Source organism: Athene cunicularia, assembly GCF_003259725.1.
Source record: "Athene cunicularia isolate RWA chromosome 7 unlocalized genomic scaffold, athCun1 chr7_part1, whole genome shotgun sequence".
NCBI classification, from domain to species: Eukaryota; Metazoa; Chordata; class Aves; order Strigiformes; family Strigidae; genus Athene; species Athene cunicularia.
In genome coordinates, this window is record NW_020799107.1 from 10,824,903 (window position 1) to 10,842,723 (window position 17,821).

A 17,821-nucleotide genomic window follows, 5' to 3' on the forward strand; every position below is an offset into this window, starting at 1 on the left:
CAGGCGTGGGGCTGAGGGGGGGGCTCTGCCGGGGGGACACCCGCGGACCTCGGCACCTTAGCCGGGGCCTGCAGAGGGCTGGGTGGCACACGCAGGTCACTGCCGCGGAGGGTATGCTCCGAGTAGCGAGTAAATCTCAAGGGTTTCAGGGTTGCTGGTGGTGGTTAAGACGAGACGAGGGGTTCGCTCTTTGTCAGTCTGTCGTGCATTTGATCTTTCATGAAACGTGCTAGTAGGTTGTTTTTCCACCTCCCATTTAAAAAAAGTCTTATTTTTTGCATTCACTGAGCTGCTGCTTTTAAATATGTAATGTTATATAATTTTATATATAATGATATATAATATGTATTATACCTGTAGTCAATATGGGAACAATGCAGAGCTATGTTTAAAATGCATATGCTGGTGTTTACCTTGTGAATCTTCCAGATTCACCAACCATCAAGGTTAAAGATGGAATTAAATAGAAAGGCAGGCCTGAGCCGTAAGCAAGGATTAAGTCTCGTTGTTCCAGAGCATGTTCAGAGACACAGCAGACCTCTGAACCTGCTCTAGAAATAGTTCTAAACAAGGTATCACCTCTGAAAGCAAATAAGGCCAGTGTATTTCCTGTTGCTGCACAAGCTTTATTGAACAGAGGCCTTCAAGTATTCTTTCTTAACTTATCCTTTTCTTCTGTTTTGAAGGTAATTAGAGTGACAGGTTTTATGAAAGGACTTTACACGGATTTTGAATTGAAATCAGATAATGTTAAGGTGGGTATGAAGCTTCCTTATTTATTTAGCTTTAATATTAGTATTCTGTGAAACTTGCCACAAAGCACTTTTGGTCATTTTGGTGTTCTATATCAAGTACCTGTCTTTAGTTTTTTGAAGAGATTGTAGAAGCTATTGCCCGTTGGTTATACTGTACAATGCATGAAGTGAACGGGTATAGATTACATCTGACGATGTGACAAAAACAAGCTGCCATGTGTAAACAACTACTTCTGTATAGATTTCAAAACAGTGAGGGTTAATCTATGACCAGATCTGGGTTTCCAAAATACTGTTGTATTACAGATGAAAACCCACATGTAGTGAGATTGCCTTGAAGTAGTTAGGTGTTGGTATTAAATCACCAACACTAGAAATCCACATACAGCTTTTTAGAGTCTCCCAGTAGAATGTTGGGTTTTATATCTATCACTTTATATATGTCTGTATACACACATATGTATACAGTAAATATATATACACATATATACAGTAAATATTCTTGCTTAATATTCCAGGACTTCCTGAGGTATTCGTCTAGTATATGCATTCCACAGTAGGTTTATTAAGTATACAAACGACTAATTACTGAAAGAGAAGGTTAATGTTATTACTGAAAACTGCTTTTCTTAAGTACAAGGGTGACTTTAGTCTACATTTGCTGCTTTTCTACTGTCTGCCTCTTTGCTGAGCTGATGCTGACTTCTCCAAGTACTGACTCGATTGGAAACTTTGGTCACTTATGCATGGCAAATAATGCAGTGTTTGTATATTGCTAGTTAGACAGCTACATCCCTTGGTGATTGTTTAACATAGCAACTGAAAGTGTGAGGTCTATGAGCCTGGCTTGTCATCCTACAGCTGATTGTATGGATGTTCTGTGCACTTCTTGCAGCTAATTATTGGTCTGGTATGTACATTTATTTCTGTGACTGTTCTAATTGTTGTCAGGATAACTAAAATCTAAGTTAATTATACAACGGATTGTTGTTTTTGTTGATACTCTCCCTGTTGAAGCTTGTCAGTAGGCTCTGTGATGAAGAGCAGCTTAGCACATGCTGTCACTTCTTGGGAGAGTACCATGCATTTTATTTGTGGATTGAAAAAGCCGATTTCCTAACAACTCCTGAGTAAGTCTTTGTATCTACATACTGTAATAGCTGTGAAGTTGCACCAATTTTGAGTACCTCTCTGAGAATTTCTTCAAAAAACTTCAAAAGTTCAGACTGAGGAGATCAAAATGTTGTAGTGTGGGGGAAAACGTCTTTAGCTGGTGTTCCTCTTTTTAAAACACTGGTCAGGGGAAAGACTTGGCTCTCACAGGATGCTTCCTTGCTGTGATTTCTGCTGGACTTGTAGAAAATCAGGAGAATAATCTTTATGCAGAGTCCAAAACTACTCACGGAGAGCTAGAGCCTGAGAGCAACAGCCAGAGTCCGTGTTGTGAGTAACTGTATATATTTCTATGTGGGGGTGATCTGCTTTATCTAACACTAGGGAACAACACTTCTCTCGTGTGAGGGTCTGTCAGTAGATGCACAGACTTGGAGCAGGCAGGATGCTTTCAGAAAAAAGAAAAGGTTTGTACCCACTGTGAAATGTTCCCAGTGCTGTAACCCATGGTGTGCTTGCTGTGGGCTGGGAAAAAATGAGAGGTGCTTTTGCAAGCTGGCTGTGCTGTGCTGTTGCAGATTACAAGCTGCAGAGTCTGAAACTAGGAAAGCCCAAAGCTGGTGGTCTGTCCTTTGTGGCAGATGGGGCTGACTCCTGGTCTGGACATCCCTTTCCATGCTACGCAGCATTATGCACACATACGTGCAGCAACTGTCTTTGTTTCTAGTTTCAACTCACCTCTCCCGCCTGAACATCATGGGGTCCTGAAGTACCCACCGTTTCTTCTGTGCTACCTTTTATGTCTCCAGTGTTGGGAGAGGTGGAATCCATTGGAATCCATTCTGCTTGGATCGCTGGTCCCCTCCTCCTGCATAGAAAGATGCGGGAAGCAGGCTGGGAGCATCCCACAGCCAAATCTGGCCTGCAGAGCAGGCACGGGGACATCGCAGAGTTCCGGTTTGTTTCAGGGATGTACAGTCAGAGCAGTCAATTGGAGAGAGATGTAAGGGGGCTTTAAAGCATGAGGATTCCTTAATTGTTGGGACTTCTCTGAAACAGAAACACTTCTTTTACCAGCTGTCTGCATGTTTATCAGAAAGGTTCATCCTGTTGGGTCTAGTAAAAAGTTGTTCTCTTTTAAATCGAAAGATAGGATATCAGGCTTGTTCCTTTAATCTTTCACATCAGCTTCATATATATATATATATATATATATATGCAGACACAAAATTTATATATGTAAGTCCTACCACTTGAAACAGGGGAGATACCTCTTTTTGAACTCTACACAATAAAAAATATTTTCTTAAGCTCTCAGCACTGTTTCAGATGTTTGTTTATACTTTGATAGCATTTTATTTGCTGATGCAGGTGGGAGCTGTAGATTTCTCATTGGGTTGATAAGGATTTTTTACATGGACAGAACACACTGATAATGTCATTGCTGAAAATGATGAGGACGTAGGAGGAATTCTTATATCTTAATTTGAAAATGTTTGGTTTAGAATAGTGTCCTGTCTCCTTCCTAAAATTAATAGATTGCATATGTCCTTGGAAGGACGGATAACTATTTTAATAAAGGGAATTGCAGTATTTCCTTCTTTCCCTTTTTTTTTAATTTTTGAATGCAGGGAGCACTGGTGAGGGCGAAGCGCTCCTGATGTTAATGGAGACAATCTGAAAATCCCAGCTATGTGGTAGTTGTTTGTTTTAATCTGTTTGGAAGAGCTGAAGACGGAAAGACCCTGACTCTGGAGACTGTCTTCCCACGCCTATAGCTATCATGCATGTGCTTGCAGCAGAACCCAGCTCTTGTTAATGGAGAGGGGCTCTGGGGGATTGTAATACTACGTGAACAGCTCTGTTAAGCTCCAGTGCCCCAGGAGTGGGTATTGCTACCCCCATGGCCTGTAAAGAGTGTTGGCCTTGCTCAGCAGAGGAAATACTGGCTTCTATGGCTTTCCTCTGTATTGGTACGTCTGTTGATTTGATCCAGGTCACCTGAGATATTCAGACAGTAAGTGCAGTGCAAAATCAGGTGTCTTACTGGATAATGACAACTGTTCCTTTTCTGAACCAACTGAAATGGCAGTGGTCTGCTTTTCACTTATCAGTTTGATTGTGGTAGTTCATACCCTTTTGAACTGAAGCTTATTAAAACACACATAGAAAGTTCTTCTCACATGGGTTTACTTTTTTAACAGGCTAGTAAAATACTTTATCTCCACTCATGACTGTAAAGGATGAGTGAGTAGACTTCTGTGCTGGACCTGGTGAATATTCCTTGAGTTTTATTATGTTTTATTAATAAAAACCTTCTTTTCCCCCCTGAGTATTTTGCAGCTGTAGAGACTTCACACCATGATTTCATTCTCTGAGCCAGGAACCCTCCAATAAAATTTCCCTTGGTGGGGGTTTGTTTATTTTGTCTTTATTTTTTTTTTCTTATGATTTTGCATCATCACTAAAAGACATCGTCTTTACTGAAGGGCACTTGGGGAAAGTTGTTTGTAAAGTATAATTATAAAACTAAAACACATCTGGTCATTGTGGAGATAAAAATATGTGCCTGTATTCCTCTCCCAGCATCTTTCATATGTTTTCTTTACTCACTCTTAAGTCTGATTTGTAAAGTGTGTGTACAAGCATGTAAATCTCAGTTTAGACTCACATTAGTCCTATTAATTTGGGACTTCTCTGCTGAAAATTATTCAGGGCAAGAACTGTCCTTCTGAGCAATATCTGCTGTAACAGTCTTTTTATAACTCTTTAGTGATTCCTTTGGTAATATTTGCCATAATTTCTTAAACAAAACTTTTATCTTCTTTAACATGTAATGCTTGAAAATAGAACGCGAAGGGTCCTATAGCAGTCTTAAAATACACTGGAGATAAATGATCAACATACTAAAAAGGCAAAATTATACTTTCTTTTTAGTCATTCCAGTTCAATGTTCATCCATTATCAAAGGTGTAATTTCTTAATCAGAAATAAATAGCTATATAAATCAGGAGCAGCCTTCTTTCCTTACCTTACAAACAACGTGCTGCTCTTGTTGTACAAATGCTTTCTGCAACTATTCCTCCCATCAGAGTTTTTCTAGTCTTTAGGTGGTGTGTGGAATTATTTTGGAGTCTCAGTATTATTTCTTGATTGCTCTTTTACCAGGATAAAGATGCCAAAATAAGCTTCCTTCAGAAGGCAATTGATGCTGTTGTAATGGTAACAGGGGAGCCACTGTCAGTAAAACCAGCACGTGTTGTGGCTGGACATGAACCAGAAAAAACCAATGAATTTCTTCAAGCAATTGGGAAGTGTTGCTTAAATAAGGTACGATATCACATATATATTTTATACACATGGTGATATATTATCAGAGCTCATTTGCAACAGACATTATTAACACTTATCTGCTATTTTTAATTACAGAAGATAAACGTTGGATCACTACTTACAATAATAGTAACAACAGAAATTGTATATGATCCTTAGCAGAGTTTAAGCCAGGTCCCCATGCAAATATGTTCTGGGTATTTTAGTGCTTTTAATGTATACTCATTTTTATTTCTCACCTTATTCATTGGTCATTTAATAACATCTATTTTATTTGAAGACAAATATGAAGCTTCAGAACTTTTAAAACTTTTGGATTGAGACACATCAGACACATGAATTATATGACCTGATGCTGCCGCTTTTGACTTCCCTTCAAAATTTTAGTCAAATCTCCAATTCTATTATAAAAGTAATTTTCCAATGTGCTACCTTTTTTCATTATTATTACTTTTTTGCATATGGAAATGCAGCAAAGGAGAAATTTGATAACCTGTTAAAAATAACTGCAGGGGCAGTTCTTAAAATAATGTTGCATTCTTAAAATAAATGTGTCATTAAAAGTTATGGGGATTCTTTGCTTATAGGTGTTACAGAGATTTTTGAAATCCAAAGGTATTGTCGAAAACTGTTGAATTAATGAGGGTGAAGAAATTGTGTATATTTAACTATGAAATACTACAGTGTTTGGAGGCTGTCTGCAAATTTAGTTTGGATTATCTTTGATAATCTAATCATAATTTTGTTTTAATTAGCTGAGTGCTTCTGAGTTTCTTCCCTATGAGTTGCTTGAGAGCAGGAAGGGGCAAAGTTGATAAACGTATCCACAGAGACTGGATGAGTTTGAAAATGTGCTTGATGGAACAGCTTTGAAGAATGTTGTGGTGAGATTTAATACCCAGAGGATGTAGTCCACCCATTTTAGCTAAGATAATTAGTGTCTTGGCTTTTATTGTGAAATATAAGCTTGATGTGCATTGTGGAAAAGATTTCCTTCATTCTCTAGCTTGGTACGTACTTACTTGTAGTGCTGAGCTGAGCACACTGCTTGGAATTATGTAGTTCAGGCAGATGTTGCTAATGTGCAGAAGTTTGTGTCTAAATATGAAAAACCACAAACATTCATACTCTTGTATTTACAAACCAAGAATCAGGAGTCAACCCCTAGGGCAATAGCAGTTTTAGTGATCTAAAAGCCATTCCTGTTTCAGGAAGAAAATTTCCCTGGCAATGTGATGATTTTTTCCTTTTTCTGTTAATGTAGTCAAACTCTTTGGCACTTGGACATGATGTTAACTTGCTGTCCAGATTATCTAATTAATAATTGCTTGTTATCTTAACAAATGAACTAGGTACAGAAGTTTTTTAAACAGTATAACTGCAGCTTTTTGGAAGTAATTCTTAATGTAGTTTTCTTTAGTGACTATTGCTGTTTAAGCAAGTATTAGGTGAAAGCGGAGTGGCCTAAGAGTGGATATAAATGTGGTTTAATAATAAATAATATTATAATAAATTATAATTTATTATAATATGTTATATATATTATAATATTATAATAATAAATAATATAATAATAAATAATAATAAACAGAATGTGGTTTTAAGGGTGTTTAACCAATCTAGCCATCATGATATAAGGATTTAAGTCATTTACTGTTTTGAAAAATATTTATGTTGTTACAATAATGCGAATTGCTATTATACTATAATACATTAAAAGCACTATATATTCAGTTACCTCTTACATAAAATCAAATTATTACAAGGAGGTATTTGATATAAGAGCATTGTTATTCCTGTGAAAGAATGTTTCCAAAAGAGCAGAAGTAAGAGCTGTATTTATAAAAAACAAAAACAAAAAAACCAATGAAAAACCCAACCCAAGACATGTTGATTACAGAGTTAGGAATAAAGGAGACATTTCCTAAAATAACTTACTTGATTCAATGATGTTTTTCTATTCCTTGCAGCTATCCAGTGATTCTGCTGTAAAAAGGATCTTAGCTGGGGAAAGAGTTGATGCTAAAGGGAAACCTCCCTCCTCTAAATCTCAAGATAAAGAAAGCAGAGAATCCAAAACAGAAGAACTCAGAAGCCATAAGGAGGTAGGCATTTGCAACTTTTGTGGGGTACAGGGGCCAACGCTTTTTATGATTTGTTTGTTTGGGGCTTTTTTACCGTTCAGTTTTGTCTGTGTAAAGTAACTGTGTGATAGGGTTGCCTTGTATTGGAAATAATTTTTAGTTTTCACTTGCATTTTAGGGTAGAGGAGACACTGAAATTAAAGACAGAAGCTCAAGCAGAGACAGAAAACCCAAAGGAGATTTGAAAGAGAGCAAAGAAAGAGAAAAGGAAAGTGATAAACAGAAGGATAATGAAGACAGGCACAAAGACCCTGAAAAAGATGCCTTTAAGGAAGGAGAAAAACAAGAAAGGGAAAGAAACAAAAGCATAACAACCAAGCAAAGAAGAGAAACGGAAAAAAACAAAGGAAAAGGAGACCTAGAACGAGAAGATTATCTTGAGCATGATAAAGGACAGGAAAGAGAGAAAAAAAATGAAGGAGGAAGAGAAAAGGACAGACTGAAAGGAAGAGACAAAGATAAGGCTAGGGACAGAGAACGAGAGAAAGACAGAGGAAAAGATCGGGAAAGAGATAGACAAAGGGACAGAGAAAAAGATGGGGAGCACTTAAGAGAACGTGGAAAGGATAAAGCAGAGAAAAAAGTAATTGAAATCTCATTTCAGAAAATAATTTTTTGCATGCTGTGGTAGGACTGAAGTTTCCTTCTAAGGACCTTGCATGTTTGTATTTCTGCTCATTTAACAATTAAGTACTTTCTTTAACGGCAGTTACTCTCATGAAGTGAAGGTGTGGATTTGATCTGGTAAGAGTGTGACTGAGGCCATATGTGTAACTTCACGAAACATCTTGAGCTATCAGACTCATCTGACTGTGCTTCCTGAACATCTAATCTGTTCTGAGCTATGTGTGTCTGAATTCCAATCACATTAGATTAAGTTTGGCAGAGAGAGGTGATGGTGACCATTGGAACTGTGTAATTCTATCTTCATGTGTCTTCCCAGTAATGTGTGCTGTTGTTGCAGCTAGAGCCAGGTTTTTGGGAAAATGAGGCTGAAGAGATTTCCTTTGGACCATAAGTAGTCATTAATACCTCTCAAGTTTCCATCTTCTGTAGCAGGACACACAGGATGGACTTGTACATTTGTAGTTTTTTTCTGGCTTTATAGGTTAAGCTGCTGACTTCCAGCTAGAATTTTTCTTTTTTTTTTTTTTTTTTTTCCTTGAAATAACAGCTTGGAAGCCTATCTAGGTCAAATCATTTCCCTCTTGAAATGGTGCTCTATTTACAGTGGACTCCCCACATCAGGTTGCATCTTTGAAAATGAACACATCCACTGTTTCTCCATACTTGAGGCCTTCTCAGAGTAAAGGCCTAAACTGCCTTAAGAGACATCTGTTTATTGCCTTTCTTTTTACTGTTTTTTTAATCTTCTCTCTTCCTCCTCTAAATATTTCCTATTCTCATTTTCTGTTCTGTTACATGATTGTTCATGGTAGAAATTTGGGATTAATGGATGTCAGAGATGCTTCTGTTAAGGGGTAGTTTAATTTTGTTAGATGTGAGAAAGCACTTCTGTCAGTACGTGTCTGCTGGCCTTAAGGATTCTTGCCTTCCTGATATTACTCAGAAAGAACAGTGTTTAACTGTTGATTTTGTTCAGTTAGTCACCTGTTTGGAGAAGGCGAAGTAAAGGGGGTGGGTAAATGGATAAGGTAGATGGGTGCATGTTGTAATGTGCTCAGTTCAACTCTGTGCTCATTTCCCCTTTCACATTATTCAGGTAACTAGCTCACTTCTCAGCACACTGAATTTAAAGCAATTAATTTCTTTTCAGTCCACAGATGCTGAGGAATCCACGCTTAGAAAAATACAGAGGCCGACAAAAGACAGCAAGTGCCAGCCAGATAATGAGGTTAGTAGTATAGAAGATCTGGGAAGGTGAATATTGAAAGCGTTGCATTTAGAATGATGTGGGAGTCTGCATGAAAAGAATGTAGGATTGAAAGGTAGGTAGATGACAAGTTCTAGGGCTATAAAATAGAAACTTCTCTGGTTGTTTGGTGTTTTTGGTGTGGGTGGTTTTTTTTAGAATTTCTCTGAGCTTGGACAAAAAACCATCTACTTAGTTTATTTAATTTTCTAGATTTTATTTCTGTGTATTCATATGTTGGGTACTTCAGGAGAAATACTTGTTCAGAATTTTCTGCTTATTCCTCTGAATCTTTCCTGGAAAGCTGTTAGGTTGTTGGGGTTTTTTTTTCAGTACACTAATAGAAGTTACTGTTTTGGAAAGCACATGAGTCCAGTGTTGTGTCTGGGCCCATGTTTTGCAGCTGGTTAATGGTAGGGCAGAATAGCAACTCACTGGCCTCTGAACAGTAGCTGTTGCTCGTGGTACTATTGTGTCTGCATCTGCTGCTTCTTGATGACCTGAAGCAATTTGTGGAATTATGGCTAAATGTTTAAAGAGTGAGCCTTCAATAAATTAACCTAAAGAAGCTTAAGCCTAGAAAAAAACAGGCAGGATCCCAAGTCTAGCAGGAGTCTCTGTTGAGAGTCTATGGGGCACTGACATCATCGTGTCTTCTACTTGAGATGACAAATTTATAGCTATTCTTTGACTGAAATCCAACCAAACTTTTTAAATTATTGGCACTTGGAGGGAGAGTTATAAAATAGTTTTTAGCCTGAAGCAAATGTTCATGGCCAAGTTAAACTTCCTGCAAATTGGGTCTCTAATGGAAATTCTGAGCCTCATCCCAAACTATCGTAGTGCTCTTGGGCACCACAATAATACACTGGGGCAGTAAAGTTTCATTTCCTGTCTTAAGTGCTTTTGGGAGTGATTCCAAGGCATGTGGGTTTTTTACCTTAAATCTAGATGACAAGTTTTCCTCTACTTGCTTGCGTAACAGTAGATGCTGGTTAGGTTTTAGGTGATGAAAACACACACCTTAGACCAGTGTATGAAAAATGGTCATCGTCTTAAGACTGTGAAAGACAAGAAATGAAACGAAAATGTTCCCGATGAATTTTTAGAGCTGGAGAGCTAAGATAGTTGCACAGAGTGATTTAGAGGAAATTCCAGGATGAAATAATGGGAAAGTGCATCTAATGGACTGTGGTTGATCTTCCTGTCCTCACAGTAGTTTCATAGCAGGGTAATGCCTTTATTTCCACGGATTTACCCTGATTTAAGATAGTGTAGCTCCATTTAAGTCACATGGCAGTGAAGCAAGTGTATTAAAAAAGAAGGGAAACAATTTCTGTCTTTATGCACATGAAGAGTATTGAATCATATTTTGTAGTCTCTGCTGCATAATTAATAAATTTTCAGCATCTGTCTTTAGCTTTTTGTAAATATAAGTGAAACAATGTGAAGCAGCCCCTCTCAAGCAGTGGCTGATATGCCAGTACCTAACATGTTACCCACTCTTTTCTGCCCTGAGGATTAACCTCCTCTTCCTTTCTTGTTTGTTCCTGTTGCGCTCATTTACCCACTTACCCAGGCTCCTAGTCCTGCTTTCTTTATCCTCACACTCCTAGCCATAGCTTCTTTTTCTTTCCAAGCCTAGTCTTACATGGCTTCATGTTGTAGTGGGCTCTTTGTCTTCCACTTGACTTCCATCTTGCTTCCTCTGTATTTGAATTGGGTCCCTTCTTCAGACACACTTCTTGACAGCATAAGAACGTGGAAACAATCAGGGGAAAAAATGAGGAAATGGGAAATTTTATTTCACTTGAGATGTCCACAGAATTTCAGGCTGAATGACTTTTATGCTGCATTTACTTTAGAGAACAAATTAATTTAGATTTATTTTTGTTTTTCATATTCAACATGTACAACAAAGCTATCACTTTAGTTTAGTTCCTGGCTTTGCTCCTGTGAGATTAGGAGTCTTGAGGAGATTCTATCTGTGTTCATACAAGTCACAATTTTTGTCACTGCTAATTGTTAGAGGTCAGCGTTAAGATGCTACTTAATTTTTGACAGGTTGACTTTTTTTTTTTTTTTATTTAATTTTCTGGTCCTAAAGAAACTCTTTATATAGTAGTCATCACATGGGTATCTATAGTTTTCTGGAACTAAAAGAAAGCAAGTATAAGTAGGAATTAAGAAGAGACATTTGGCTAACACATGGCAATCAGAAGACTACTTGCTGCTTCAAGGCTAGCTGTTGCATAGCACCCTGTTTGCGATCAGAGCGAGTTGAGTTTATTCTGTTAGCTCTCAGTCCATCTCATGAGAAAGTCTTGTTTGAAACGGACACTTCACAGCATGACTTGTTGAACTCTAAATAACAAAGATAACTTTGACAAAAGGTGATTCAGGTCATAGAGCTTCTGAGCGTATGGTGCTGTTTATGTGAAAGTGGCTGCAGAACAGGTATGTCATTTACCCCTGAGGCCAAACACGTTGGAAAAGTCTCTTCCATTTTACAGATGGCTGCCGAAACTCTTGGCTAAGGCTTTTTGTAATATCCTGTCAGTTTTGGCCACTTCTATAATGACTTTTATTTTTGCCCTACAAACTATATTGCTCTGGAACTGGTCACTTGAATCAGCCTCTAACTCCTATCTAATGAACTTCTATTTCTGTTGGAGCTCATCTTGACTATATTGAAATAACTACTGAATGAAAATAAGACATTAACTGCCCTAGAAGCAGCAGAGAGAATTGTTCTATGGAAACCTGTTCGTTAAAACTTTTATTTTTAAAAGTAGGATTTATCTAATAGTTCTTTTTGTGTTTGAAAGGTCTTGATTAGCATAAGCTGACACTAATAGAACACAATCTTGTGAACTTTCATTTGAGGAAAAGACAATTGATATTTTCTTAAGTTTTACCTCCACAGCAATCAAATTGACCTTAGCAAGCAGAGATCTTTCCTTGTTGCTGTTGCACACTAATAAATTCTGCCTATTAATCATGATAACAATTTTAGGAATAAATATTGGAAATACTGACCGTTTGAGGGAGAGAGAGCAAGGAAAGCTTTTGAGAGATACATAGCTTTCAGTAAAAGCATTAAAAATGAGCTGTATTTATTTGTTGAGGAATAGTCTTGCACAGAATTTAAAAATGTATTTATATATGTGTTTGTATTTATATAAAACTTATATGCACACACTATTGACAGTATACATGCAAATATACCTCCTGGCACTGTGGATCTGAATAGAAGAAAAGTATCATGGAGGGTTGGTTGAATTAGATTTCTGTTCACAGACTTAATTGTTGGTTATTATTAGTGAACTATCAGTAAATCTGATGAATTAGAGGGGAAAAATCAGAGTGGCTGATTTATATAATGATTGTGCTCCTGCTTTGTTTGGTTGGGAATGTTTTGTCTTCCTTGGACTGTTGATGCATGGAGTGGCCGTGGCTAGAGGAGATGTATGTAAGCATGGACAGAATTAGTTATGAGAGCAGTATGCAAGTCACTGATAGAAACTGGTCATGACATCCTTTCATGAATGTAGAGGTTGGTTGTGCTGCATGGGAAGGAAGAAGAATTAACAGTTTGGCAGGATGTCTTTTCAAAGCATATTCTTCTTCTTGACCTGCTGAAACATTAGAAATAATTGTTTTCTTATGTCTTAAAACTAAAGTCAACCTATTTAAAGGTTAATAATGAGGACAGAGAAGCAGATTGGATGGTTTGCAGCAGGCTGCTGTATCCTCTCCAAATAGAAATGTAATTACTCAAAACTGGAAAGTGGATCCATCTAGGCTTTTACTTTAATATGTTTTTTCCAGGATGGTGTGAAATGAAGTGTAAGATTTCTTTTTAATGGCTCCAGTGACAGCTTTTCAAAGTCTTGGAGCCTCTGAATTTGTAAGAAGAATGACCTATTTTATCTCCCTTTGGAAAGACTCAAATCATAAATATTGTGGGATTTATGTTTTTGTGTGCTACCATAGTGATTAAATTTTAACTTTTACTTTGCACCTGTTGCCAGTGTGCACATGTGGCTCTACAAAAATGTTAAGCAGTGTTTGTAGTCACTACCTGACATAAATAAATGACTAAATCCATTCCTCCAGAAGCCTCAGCACCTATTCTCAAGTCCTTCCCCACCTGTGCTAATAATTACATCACCCAAAGAGCTGCTGAAGTTGAGTGTACCAGATGTGGCCTGTGGGCCCATAGAGCCAGACTGTGATGGTATGTGAGGGGTTTTTTTGCTCCTTGTGTAATGTTGTGGCTGTGAGAGATGGTAGTAATTATGATGACCTAGGATTAAGATTAACCACTTGAATATTAGCTATGCTTTTTGGACTTCTGTCTATTTTTCTTTATAACATGCCACTATTTCCTAAAGAGTGAAACAAAAATATTGGTAGCTCTGGTTGTGGGTCCAATAATAACTGTAATAATCCAGTGAAGATAGTATAAAGTCAAAACTAGTTTATGTCAAAGCAGGGCCATGTACTGACCATTCAGCTAGATTTTTATGAAGCGTTGGATGTAGGGCTTTCTCCTGTCTGATTGAATACCTGAAATTCTGAGCGTGCACGTTATATTACAATCATGGAGGTGAATGACATGTAGCTTCTAAAAGACCTAAACTAACTGTTGAAGGTGACTCTTGCGTAGACTGCTTACTTTCCTATAAAGCACCTCCAAATGGTTCAGCTTCTCAGTTTATCACTATTCGCATACTGTGATTGTTGTTAATAAGCATTTCTCCTTTGTTTGTCAGGAACTTCTTTTGAGCTTGTGGTGCATTATAGCATATAAAAAAGCAACATTTGCATTCAAAGCAAACTTGTAACTATTGTTCCTGACACATAAACTTCATTCCCCTCCTTCATATAGCTGTCTGTCCAGTGCTAGTGGGTACGTTGTAAGCCTGTAGAGGTGGGATATTTCTCTTGCATGGTCACCTGAAGTAGTTTGAGTGAAAATACTTACTAGTGTCCTGTATTTTTAAACAACTTATTGTGTTATTTTCCATTACAATATGTATGGTCTATTGTCCTATATGCAAGATATTATGGAAAATGAATATTTTACATTGTGTAGCTTGACAGTTTTCTCCTGCAGGTTATTGGAATATATAATGTTAACATTTGCATGGAAATGGAAGAACTTGTAATTCTCATTTATGTTATTGATACAGTCATTATCAGCAGGGTTGACAGTAAAACTTGATGCAAACTTTGTGGACTGTTAATTCACACAAACTTCAAAAAAGCAGATAAGGAGGAAATCCTCTGAGGTGCTGAACATATTTCAGGATTTTGAATGAGATGCAGAGATGCATTATAGGGAGAGAGAGCACAGAAACATAAAATGGTAATCTGTGAATCACCTGTACTACTTCTGTTGTGTTCAGAGGTGGTTGCTTCCTTTTCAGCAACAAATGTATCAAATGAAATCAAGGAGTTAGGTCAAACAGACAGTAAAGTTATTAGAAGTATGAATGGCTTGTTGGAAGCTACTGGTATCAGTATGTACAGTACTGTAAGAAGTGCGAAATCCTGTGTGCATACATAGTGGGCCAGATCCCATCGCTGGCCCCATCCTCTGGCCTACGTGAAAGCAGAAGTCATAGAATCTTTTAGGATGGGAAAGACCCTTAAGATCGAGTCCAACCATTAACCTAACACTGCCAAGTCCACCACTTCCAAGTCTGCCCCTTCTGCTAGCCAAGACTGGTGTAAGGGTATGGACTACCTCCTTCCCTCCTGATCCCATACTCAGGAGTTTTGTTGGGCTGGCAGGAGTCCTCTGTTACACATTGCACCTTCTCTGGAGGCATTGCCAGTCAGAAAGGGACCAGGGGGGGTTGACTGTCAGCTGGCTGAACAGGAGCCAGCAGTGTGCCCAGGTAGTCAAGAAGACCAGTGGTATCCTGGCTTGTGTCAGCAATAGCGTGGCCATCAGGGACAGGGAAGGGATCTCACCCCTGTACTCAGCACTGATGAGGCCGCCCCTCGATGACTGGGTTCAGTTTTTGGCCCCTCACTCCAAAAAGGCCATGAATGACTCAAGCGTGTCCAGAGAAGGGCAACGGAGCTGGTGCAGGGTCTGGAGCACAGGTCGTACGGGGAGCGGCTGAGGGAACTGGGGGGGTTTAGTCTGGAGAAGAGGAGGCTGAGGGGAGACCTCATAGCTCTCTACAGCTCCCTGAAAGGAGGGTGCAGAGAGGGGGGATGAGTCTCTTGACACAAGGAACCAGCACCAGGACAAGAGGGAATGTCCTCAAGCTGTGCTGGGGCAGGGTCAGACTGGCTCTTAGGAAGCATTTCTTTCCAGAAGGGGTTGTTGGGTGTTGGAATGGGCTGCCCGGGGCAGGGGGGGAGTCCCCATCCCTGGAGGGGTTGAAGAGTTGGGTTGAGCCAGCACTGAGGGATCTGGTAGAGTTGGGAACGGTCAGTGTGAGGGTCATGGTTGGACTGGAGGAGCTTCAAGGTCTTCTCCAACCTAGATGAGTATGTGATTCTGTGATTTGAGCCCCAGCTGTGCTTCAGGTTGAGTGAGTAGTAAATCTGTAGTATACCCTACCTGTAGTAATGGCAACTTTCTTGGACCTGCCCCTCTGCCTGCTCTTGCTGGGATGTTGTTTTGAGCCTTTTGTAGGGCAAGTGCTGTAGGTGCCTTCAGCCCCTCTAGCACTATCTGTGCATGGGTTCTGTTATTCCTTTGCATGCAAGGGACCTCACAGCCCCAGTGGCCTTGTCTCTGGGGACCGATGTTGATCTCACGAGAAGCTGCTGCTTGTGCTTGTCTTTTTACCAGCCTCCAGCCAAGGGGACCTAATGATTTCACTTGCTCCTTTCCAAGGATGTATGACTGTTGTGTAACATAGTGCCTTTGTGGAAAGTATTGTCAGTCATGTGTCCTTGACTTTGGGCAGTACAAGCTGTATCCAGAGAAAACAAAATGATTCTTGTGTGTGCTTGCCTGCTTTAATTTCCTGGCTTGTCTGAATCACTTTTGGACTAAGGTCAGAGTCCTCACAAGTGGCCTAAATTTTATTCCAGTTTAATATTTTCTCCTTTTGAACTCTTAATCCTTTTTCCTGTGCCAGTTGCACCTTCAGATCATCCATTGCTTGTTTTCTGGTCTTTCTGGCAGGACCCATTTCTTAGTTTGTCCAGGGTCTTTGTCCAGGAAAGTTGCTGTTTGAGTAAAGGCCTGTGCAAGTCTAGTGGCACAGTGTTTTAGTCTTTGTTTCTATTTTGGAATGAAAATTAAAGACTTCGCAGAAGGTTAAACTGGGTTATCTGATGTAGCTGAAACATATAGGTGATATTTAGCATTTACTCATGTCAGTAGCTCCCTGGTAGCTAAGCATTGTATCCTAAGACCAGAAGTGGCATCACAGATGCTCTACAGGGTTCACAAGATTGCTGTGCCTTGGATACTCTTACTTCACATTTGGAATTTGTCTTTACAATAGTGAAATCTAATCATATAGATTCATTTAAAAGAAAATACCTAGCATGTATCTGGGATAAATATCTGTAGACTTTGAGGAACATACATTTGATATATTCTTAACATTTGACATATTCTTATGTGTGGATAAGTTTTGTGGGTATTTTTATGTATAATACATACTGATTAAGAAAAGCAATGCATTAAGTAAATTAAATACATATATTTTTATATACAGTTATATAAATTTGTGGGCTTTTTTTTTTTTTTTTTTGTTAGAGTGGAAGTCCTGCGAGAATATCAAGGCAGCCTTCAACAAAAGGACCAAGGCAACGCGCCAAACCCGGAGGAGAAGGTAACTAGAGAGAGGATATTATTTCTATTAAATATGCTGGAGGGTTATTGAATAGGAATATCATAAATACTTAAATATCCATCTTTATTGTTTTCAGTGCTTTTTTTATACTCCCAGTCTGCATTTATGAATCCAATAGGCGATTTTTCTGCATGGATTTGATACACAGCAAGTGGTACTCAGTTCAGTTTGCTCGAGTTCCTCATACACAATTGCAGAGATCAATTCAGCCTGCTCTTGATATTTATTGTGTTCTCCCGGAATGGGCTTTTCTAGCTGGTCTACAACTATTTCTGTTAGTTTCACAAGGACTGTTTCTTTGCTTAATAATCTAACAAGTTTAGAGAAATGATGCCTTGCAAAACTTTGGCGCTGCTTTTTTTTCCTATCACTGAGGATTAGTGGACAGTATGTTTGAGTTGATGAAAATATCGCACATTACCTTTACATAAAGTCACATGTAACAATTTGTTAAATGTTTACAGCAGAACAATATTCAGCACAGTATTTTTGTTATAGTAAGACTTAAGATATGGTGTTTAAGATTGTTGTAGTAAGATGAAAGACATTTTTGAGGCAAGATGTGCTTTCCTGTAGGGATAAATCACACAGCCATGAACACTGAATTTGTAAAATTATCACTTACTAATATTTGGGAAGAGTGCCCTTCCAAAATTTGGCTAGGGAATCCAAACTTATTTTCTGAATTTTTCAGTTGTTTTGCAAGGATCTGAAGTCTTACTGTTTGGTTATTAGAAATTTAGGGTTTATAAATAAAAAGATTGT

At 38.5% G+C, this 17,821-nt stretch overlaps 1 protein-coding gene across 1 annotated transcript in view; it reads left to right on the forward strand.

The window, feature by feature from the left end:
* TRAF3IP1 (TRAF3 interacting protein 1) overlaps positions 1-17,821 on the forward strand; it is a 61,176-nt gene that overhangs the window by 15,521 nt on the left and 27,834 nt on the right. Inside the window, exons 2-8 of the mRNA XM_026852419.1 lie at positions 17-111; positions 687-755; positions 5,037-5,198; positions 7,172-7,306; positions 7,464-7,928; positions 9,123-9,200; positions 16,960-17,035. Of these exons, the coding sequence (XP_026708220.1) occupies positions 17-111; positions 687-755; positions 5,037-5,198; positions 7,172-7,306; positions 7,464-7,928; positions 9,123-9,200; positions 16,960-17,035 (1,080 nt within the window). The remainder of the gene's footprint in view (positions 1-16; positions 112-686; positions 756-5,036; positions 5,199-7,171; positions 7,307-7,463; positions 7,929-9,122; positions 9,201-16,959; positions 17,036-17,821) is intronic.